This window comes from Alligator sinensis, unplaced genomic scaffold (genome assembly GCF_000455745.1).
Source record: "Alligator sinensis unplaced genomic scaffold, ASM45574v1 scaffold1333_1, whole genome shotgun sequence".
Classification (NCBI taxonomy): Eukaryota; Metazoa; Chordata; order Crocodylia; family Alligatoridae; genus Alligator; species Alligator sinensis.
In genome coordinates this window covers 1-9,286 of record NW_005843200.1, presented here as the reverse complement: position 1 = coordinate 9,286, position 9,286 = coordinate 1, and the positions used below count along the sequence as shown (strand labels likewise).

General features: G+C 46.6%; 1 protein-coding gene across 1 annotated transcript in view; it reads right to left on the bottom strand.

Annotated features, from left to right (window-relative positions):
• LOC102374864 (olfactory receptor 51G2-like) overlaps positions 1–705 on the bottom strand; it is a 4,827-nt gene extending 4,122 nt beyond the window's left edge. Inside the window, exon 1 of the mRNA XM_006037936.2 lies at positions 1–705. This exon is cut by the window's left edge and continues 217 nt beyond it. Within this exon, the coding sequence (XP_006037998.2) occupies positions 1–705 (705 nt within the window).
• Positions 706–9,286: the final 8,581 nt, after the last annotated feature.

The following is a 9,286-nucleotide window of genomic DNA, read 5'->3' as shown; positions in this document are numbered from 1 at the left end:
CTCTTCCTTGGACGCAATGCTGAGGACTGTCTTCAGGATCACAACGTAAGACAGGACAAGCAACAGTGAGTCCAGTGCCATGGAGGAGAGAACAACAAGCAAGCCATAAATGCTGCTGACCCTTCTGTCTGACTGTGCCACCTTGATGATATCCTGGTGCAGGCAGAAGGAATACGAGAGCACATTCACTCTGCCATACTGCAGTCTCTTGAGGAGAAAAGAGGCTGGGAACACAAGCAGCACTGCTCGTACAGTCAATCCCAACCCAATCTTGACAATCATGGAGTTGGTTAGGATGGACACGTACCTCAGGGGGCTCCGGATGGCAATGACACGGTCAAAAGCCATAGCCAGGAGTACAGCAGACTCAAGGATGGAGAAGGTATGGATGAAGTACATCTGGATGAGGCACGCGTTGAAGTGGATGGGTCGGTAGTTGAACCAAAGCACACTCAGCATGGTTGGCAAAGTAGTGGAGGACAGGCCCAAGTCAGAGAGGGCCAGCATAGAAAGAAAATAGTACATGGGCTCATGGAGACTCTTCTCTGTCTTGATGACAAAGAGGATTGTGCAGTTCCCCACAATAGCGGCGAGGTACATGGAACATATTGGGATAGAAATCCAAACATGGGCATTTTCTAGCCCAGGAAAGCCCGTTAGAAGGAAGACAGGGGTAGTGTGGACAGAATCATTGGAAGAAGACATGATGCTTGGGGGAAGATCCTGTTCTTTCACCTGCCGTAAAAAGCAATGATACAGTCATTGATAGGAAGTGAAAAATGCCTCCAAGTAAAGTCTTTGTCATATTGTTTTAGATGAAAACTGAAGAGGCATGCTCATATCTGACACAAACCCATCCAAGCCAGTGGAGCCACACATGGGGTACATCAGGGTTCTTTGTAGTAACTAGTATTAATATTAATTCATTGCTATGGTTCAGCTGTCCCTATGAGCTTTCTCAGTCAGTGGACACCTTTTTCAGAGGCAGGCCCACACCCTGGATATTCTTGAGGAAGAATACACATTTAACATCACTTTTGGGCAGGATACCCAAGAGGGTATAACCCTTGCTGCCAGCTGCAGTACCTCAGCAAGTTCAAATAATGTTGCTTCCCTGCTATAGGAATCTCGCTAAGAGCTGTGGTCAGCCCAGTCCCCCGCATCCTATAGAGGGAAATCAAAGGACTCAGCTTGAATGCGGGAGAACCAAGTTCATGTCTTTCCTTGAATTTGAACCTAAATTGCCCAGCAGAGTTCTCTGATCATGGGACATTTGGGAACAGGGACTCTCTCATGGTCCACATATGCTACTGCAGTGTACTATATCAATCTAACATGAAACCAGTGCCAATGCTCCTGCTCAGACTTAATACTGGAGGTTCGTGGCTAAAGGGTCAGACTGATCACCATATCTGGGGTCAAGAAGGAAATTTACCCTATGCTCAGATTGGGATGGACTGGAGGTTTTTGCTTTCCTCTGAAGTGGGAGCTGTGGCCCTCTGCTTGGGATCTTTTCAGCACATTTTAACACATTTCATACCACGGCGTTGGCCACCATTTTCCCATTTACATAATAAGTTATGCACTACATTTGTACAGGATGCTTTGGATAGGAATGCCCTGCTTCTGACAGGGGGCTGGACTAGAGAATCTCTAAAGGTCTTTTGCAGCCCAACTTTTCAATGAGTCTGTGATGCTGACAAGCATTCAGCCAAAAGAAACTTTCTGGAGTATCTACCAGAATCTAACATGAGCTTTACAGCATGCCCTGAGCCTTGGGGTGCTGCAGTTGCACTGCTATAAGCACTGATGCATGCTACATCATATTCATACTACTACCAACTTAGGCCCAGAGACATCCAGGCAGGTTACAATGAGATCTGTGAGAAGAGACGTTTTGGTTCGCTGAAAAATTCTGGGGGAGAGAGGAGTACCAGTAGGTTAGATTTGGGCAACACAAAATGAACACTGTTGAAATGAGAGGAGGGAAATGAATGTAATGATTTGGTGTCAAAAGAGGCATTCTGTTTTCAGGTTCTTAAACCCCTTGTATTCAATTTTGTCAAGGTTTTTAAAATAAAGAGGTTTGGAAATGACATATTCAAGTGTGTTCTTTCTAAAATGACAAAAAATAATTTAAAAAAATCCTTTTCTCTATTTCTTTTCCTTCTTTTTTGGTGTGAGGCTGCTTGTCAAATCTGACCTGGGATTTGTGAACAGTTGAAGTCTCTCCAAAATAGCATTTTTGGTGAACAAGATGTTCAAAGGGTGAAAAAAACACCTGTGATGAGTTGCAGCTACCTGTACCTGCTGACACTGCAAGTTCCAGCCCAAATCTGATCCAAAGAAGGAAATAATTATTAATCCTGCACACTATTGAGATACCAACTTCAAATTAAGAAAAAACAAGACAGAAATTCAACCCTGGGATGGATGGAGTGACATAAGAATGATGTCAGTGTAAAGAAAGAGCAGAATTGCTTCGCTTCTGTTACATATTTCCTTTACCCAGATGACATCATGCTGGATATAAGTGGATAGTTGTTTCTACAACTTGCCCAAATGATATTACTCCAATAAAGCCTGTTACCAATAAAGCCCAGGGAAGCAACACTATTTGAACAAGATGAAACACTGAGACTGGCCCTATCATGCTTCCACCAATTCTGTGGCTGGCTTCCTGCTTCTGATGTATTTTTAAAAGTTTTTATTATTAAATTTTGCATCTTTTTTTTTAGATGTTCCTCAAACCCTTTTTTGGCCTGCCTTATTTGTGGTTAGCTACATAGAAATTGGAATATGTATTCTTCGGCTTTTGGAGACCAGGGATGGTCCAGATATTTTCATTGGTAGGAGTGTTGTCAGCAGATGGATGATAATGATTCTTCCCTTCTTTTGGCACTGCTGAGGCCACATCTGGAGTCCTCTGTCCAGTTGTGGGGCCCCTACTATAGAAAGGATGTGGACACACTGGAGAGAGTCCAGTGAAGGACAACAAAAATGGTTGTGGGGCTGGGAGACAGGACTGGTGAGGAGAGGCTGAGGGAACTGGGCTGATTAAGTCTGGAGAAGAGAAGACCGAGGTGGGATTTGATAGCAGCCTTCAACTCCCTGGAGAGGGGGTTGCAAAGAGGATTGAGCTGGACTGTTCTCAGTCGGGGCAGGCGACAGAACAAGGAGCAATGGGCTCCAGTTGCAGCAAGGTAGGTTTAGGTTGCATATTAGGAAAAACTTTCTCAGGAGGAGCGTGGTGAAGCGCTGGAACAGGCTCCCCAGAGAGGTGGTGGAAGCTCCATTCTTGCAGGTGTTTAAGACACAGCTGGACAAAGCCTTGGCTGGGATGATGTAGTTGGGGCCGGTCCTGCTTGGAGCAGGGGGCTGGACTAGATGTGACCTCCTGAGGTCCCTCCCAACTCTCATTTTCTATGATTCTGTGATTCTGAGCTGTCTCCTGCCTTGGTCAGTCTGTGAGCAGAACATATAGCAAATTCTGTCTTCAGAAATGTCTTTATTGCCCCTGGAATAACCAGACTAACCAAGGTATCATTAGTATTGTGTTACTGGCTACATGAAGAATATAGTTAAAGACTTCAGTATAGACAGACAGACATATAGACAGACAGACACAACTTTACCTGAATCTTGTCCCAGTTCATCTCATTCTCTCACCCCACAGGAAAAAAAAAAGGTGAACACCCTTTACATGTGTTGCATACAATCTACAATGACAACACAGAGATATTTATACCAGGCCTCTGAAGATGCCTCCTGTCTGGCACATATTCAGCTGGGAATCTTAGCTAATGGTGATGTTGTTAAACTGCAAATAACCTTGAACCCTGTGATGAGCCAGGAAAGCCCCTGAGGGCTACATTCATTTTGAAAGATCGAAAGACCAAGAACCAGAGAATCAAGATTGATCATTAACCCCTGTCCTCCAAACATGGTGTGTGTGGAATTGCGGAGTTCAGGTCAAAGCTGGGAAGCCAATATCCCACACCTCATTGTGCTTAGAGACAAGGAGGATAAAACCATGTGTCAGCCTTTACATATATGCATAGTAAACTGCATTTTACTGGGTGTAACAGGGAGCCCCAGGCTCTCTGTTACTTTAAGATAAAGGCAGCCCATCCAGGGAGCACTGCAGGGCAGGCAGGGTGCAATAGGTGCCATCTGCCAGGACAACAGGACAAAATGAGGCTGTCAGCAGACATCTGCAACTGGTCAGCTGATCAGGTGTAGGCAGGGTCCTGGGAGCAAATGGCGCTGGAAGGGGAGCCACCCAGGGATGCTGGGCTGATTGTTTTTCTTCCTACAGGAACAGGGAGACTTAGGGAACTTGTGAGGCTAGGAGGCACACTTGACTAGGGGCAAAGGTTTGCCCTCTTGAAGGGACAGGAAGATGTTACTTTGATATTATTATGTTATAGCCAAGTGACTTATGTTATGTTGTTGCTATTCCAGAGGTTTGAGATGAGGTTGCAAAGGGAGGTAAGAAGGTGTCATTAGTGCCCAGGGGGGCACTCGACTGCCTTGAGCCTTGCCAGGGGCAGACTGAAGCAATTATTGAGCCCAGAGTGGGCAAAGAGAGAGACAGAGGGGCCTGGGGCTGGTACACAGGGCCCAGGGGTCCAGTGTTGGAAGGGACAAACAGAGCTAGAGCCTCAAAGTGAGGTTCAATTCAGTGGGCCCAGGCTAGGAGGCCTAGCAAGATTAAAGGGGCAGAGGCTGAGGTGGCTGAAGACCCACACAGGAAATAACATTGCAGTGACACCTGTGAGGCATGGGGTGTGGTAAGGGGGAGGATTTGGAGCCACAACTAGCTCCTAAGGCTCTGAGTGCCCTGCCAGGCACAGTGCATTAGAGTGAGGCCCAGTGAGTGCCTAAGGACCAATAAACCCAGCAAGGAGCCTGGATACAGGCAGGGACTAGTGGGGTCCAGTGGGGCTGAGGCCTAGCGAACGCCTGTAAGCACCCTCCCTATATGTTATAAATAACATGAAGGCATGGCAGGAGAGACAGGGCATGGCTGTAGAGGCACCAAGGGGCATCACGGACACCCCTGAGAACCCAACATGTTACACTGGGTCAGACCATAGGTCTGTCTTGCTCAGGATCCTATGTCACCAAGTGGCAGGGAGCAGATGTTGAAAGGGAGAGTGAACAGGGTCTGACCAGGGGTTTTTTTTTTTCCCACTGTTCCCTCTTTCCTTGCAGCCATCAGCTTTTAAGGTTGAAGAGGTTCTGATTCAGCGGCTGTGCCCCTCACTCCTGTGCTCAATAGGTACCGATGCCCCTTTCCTCCAAGGATGTGTCCAGTCCCTTGGTAATCTGTCTAAACTGCCAGCTCCCACCACATCTGATGGCAACAGCTTCCACCATTGCATGACATGCTGGGTGAAAACAAACTTCCTGTTGGTATTTTGAAACGTACTACCTACTAGTTTCATTCTCTGACCCCTAGTTATTGTCTTGTGATAGAGTCAATCATAAATCCCTACTGACTTTCTCTTTACCATTTAGTAGGCTCAGAGGACATGAGGGTTGGAAGGGACCTCAGAGGTCACATCTAGTCCAACCCCCTGCTCAGAGCAGGACAGGGCCCACTACATCATCCCAGCCCAGGCTTTCTCTAGCCAGGTCTTCCAAACCTCCAAGGATGGAGATTCCACCACCTCTCTGGGTAACTTGTTCCAGGGCTTTACTACCCTCCCAGTAGCTGTCTGCTCTGGTTAACAGTCTAGCCTTGCCCTTACTTTTATTTTGGGGTCAGCTCCCCTAGTAACAATTAGTAGCAATTGTTACTAGCAGCCAGCTAGGAACAATTGATGTCAACTCCAATACCATTGAGAAAAATGGACATCCTTCAGAGACTCTGTCTACTTTGCTGCATACAATAACTTCCACCACACATAAACATCAAGATTGGTTTGATGAAAACAATACAAGGATGCATCCATCGTCCACTTGTAAAAGTGGATAGGCAATAGGCAATCCTGCGACAACCATCAGGGCATCTCTTTGCTGTCAATAGCCAGTAGAATCCTTGCTTGCCATCTTCAGAACTTCAACCTGTACATGACTTTCATTGACCTGACAAAAGGGCCTTTGGAAGATCATGGTAAAATTTGATTGCCCAGAGAAATTAATCTCAGTGATTCAGCAAGTCCATGATGGCATGCTCATCCACATTGTGGATGATGCCTCGTGAGGCATCTGAACCACTCCCAGTCACCAGTGAAGTCAGCAGGGCTTTGTGTTGGCCCCAACCCTCATCAGTATGATCTTCTGTGCCATGCTTACAGATGCCTTTTGTGACTGTGACACTGGGATTGACATCAGTTATGGAATGATGGTAAACTCTTCAGTTTGAGGTGACTACAGGTGAAGACGAAGTTAGAGGAAGTGAATGTTTGTGATCTTCTGTTTACTGATGACTGTTCCTTGAATGTCAAATCTGAGTCTGACATGCAACAAAGTATGAATCATTTATCTTTTGGTAGTGAACCTTTTGTCTCACAATCGACACTAAGAAGACAGCAATGATGCACCAGCCTGCACCAGGAAAGCCTTACATAGAGACTACTGTCACACTGAATGGCCAAACCCTTCAAGCAATGGACAAGTTCACCTATCTCAGCAGTACACTGTCACATGCAGTTCGCATCAGGCATGTCTACATGAGATGTGTTAATGCGCATTAGCCTAAGCTAATGCACATTATTGATGTACATCTACATATGAGTGCCCTTAATGCATATTAACGTAGGCTAATCATGCCTAAATTTGATACCTGCAAATGCAGGTATCAAATTTAAGCACTATTACTTAATGTTCATGAACGCACATCTAGATGCAACCAGGCACTAACTTTAGTGCCGGGTCCGCCTTGCCACTAGGGGCTGGCTTGAGTCCAGACCCAAAGGACATCCAGAGGCTGGGGTGCTGGGCAGCCTTGCCCCCTAAGCCTCCCCCCAACTCCCACTCTGGGTTTGAAGAGCAAAAATATTCTAAATAGTTTTCCCCTTGTAAGCAGGGGTGTTTTTTCTTTTTTTTTTAATTAACAACTGCTACCCAGTTGGTGGGTAGAAAGGGTGGTGGAGGGCTTTATTGGTTGAGGGGAGAAGGATGGAGGTGTTCTTTTTGCTGAGGGGGAAGGGGGAAGGGATGGGGATGGATGTTGTGAGGCTAATAAAGTTTTTTTTGTTTCACCACATGCGTATTCCTAGCAGAGATGGGACTGGGCAGGGGGTTGGAGGGGTGTGGGCAGAAGGCTGACAGGCTGAAGTGGGGAATGCAGGAGGAGGGGGTTGGGCAGGGCCTCCCAAAGCCAGTACCCTAGCCCCCACTGGCAAGTTCATGGCTGTCCTGGGACCTGGGTAGGGGATGGGGCCTGCCAGGGCCACCAGAGCCAGCACCATGGCCAGCAGAAGTGTGGGTCGCTGGCCATCACTGGCAGGGACCAGGTTGGAGCAGTGGGGTGCTGCGCATTGCTGGCAGGGGCAGGAGCAAGGAGGGAGCTGCTGCATGCTGCCCCTGCAATAGGCACGTGGCTCCTGGGCAGGGAAGGGGCTGGCCAGGGATCAGAGTTTTCCTGATGGATGCCAGGTGCTGGCAGTCATGTGGCCAGAGACTGGAGCTGCTCCTGGTGGCCACTGGGGCACATGGCAGGATTGCAGGGATCTGGGACTAATTTTAGAGTCAAGTCCTTGCATGTCTAGACATCTGCCAAAAATCACTTAATGTGCATTAGCTTAATGCACATTAAATTTAGTCGCATTTAATTGTACTTGTAGACATGCCCATTGATGATGAAACCAATTCTAGAATTGCTAAAGCAAGTGTGGCTTTTGGCAGACTTCATGCAAATGTGCAGGAGCACAGGTGCATCAAACAACAAAGAAAACTGAAGGTCTCCAAAGCCATTGTGTTGCCAATCGATGTATGCATGCAAAACCTGGACAGTGTACAGATGCCAAACAATGAAGCTGAACCACTTTCAAATGGGCTGGCTGAGGAAACTGATGAGGATAAGATGGCAAGACAAAGTCCCAGACACTGAGGTTCTTACATGGGCAGGCATTTCAAGCATCCACACTCTGCTGGTGAAATCACAGGTGAGATAGGCAGGCCATGTCACCAGGATGTCAGGTGAGCAACTGCCAAAGATCTTTTTTGGTGAGCTAAAGGAAGGAAAGCACTCTCGGGAAGGCCTGAAGAAATGCTTCAAGGACTCACTCAAGTCATTCTTGAAACATTTCAACACTGGCTCGAAGTCTGGGGAAGATCTTGCTCACCTGGTGAAGCCTCATCCAAACTAGAGCTACTAGATATGAATGGGGAAGAACTGCTGCAGCAGAGCAGAAGCACAAACAGTGTAAATCTCACAACAGAAGTAAGTCCACTGGAGATCAAGCACCCCAAGGTGGCATCTTTTGCTTAGTTTGCCATAGACAGTTGAAAGCACAAGTTGGCCTGAGCAGCCACTCACATGTTCACAGAAACTAAACCAACCAGTGATGTCATTGTCATCTTTGAATTTGAAGATGAACAACAACAACACCGTTCTAGTGAGAAAACTTTTTCCTAATATCTACCCAAAGTTTCCTTGTTTCTAGTTTGTAAACCCTTCTCATGTCCCCTCTCAATCATCTCTTTTATCAACTGACCAGGCCTGGCCTCTTTAGTGTCTTCTCGCATGGAAGTCCCACCCTGCTACTGATCATCTTTGTTGCCCTTCTCTGGGCCTTCTCTAGTTCATAGATTCATAGATTCATAGATGTTAGGGTCGGAAGGGACCTCAACAGATCATCGAGTCCGACCCCCTGCATAGGCAGGAAAGAGGGCTGGGTTTAGATGACCCCAGCTAGATGCATATCCAGCCCCAGCTAGATGCATATCCATGTTCTTCTATCCATGTTCTATCCATGTTCTTCTATCTCTTTTTTGAGGTGTGGGGCCCAGAACTGGACATACTTGTGAATCAGACACCGAGTCATTATATGTTCCATGATCTGTTCTGGGTGACCATGGTCTCCAACTGGAGAGTTTTAAATTTTCCATTTATGCTTCTAATGGACTTATGGACATATTTATCAATACCTTTTGTGCATCTAGCAAGTTTCTCCTCAAATTCTCTCTTGTCTTCTTAGTCTTACATTGGATTTGCTAGTGTTTATGCTTCCCCCCTGATTAGGCTTGGACCTACACTTTTCAAAAGGTTTCTGCTCATTGCTTCTGCCAGTCTACCATTAAACAATACTGGCTTTTTCTTAAGGTCCATTTT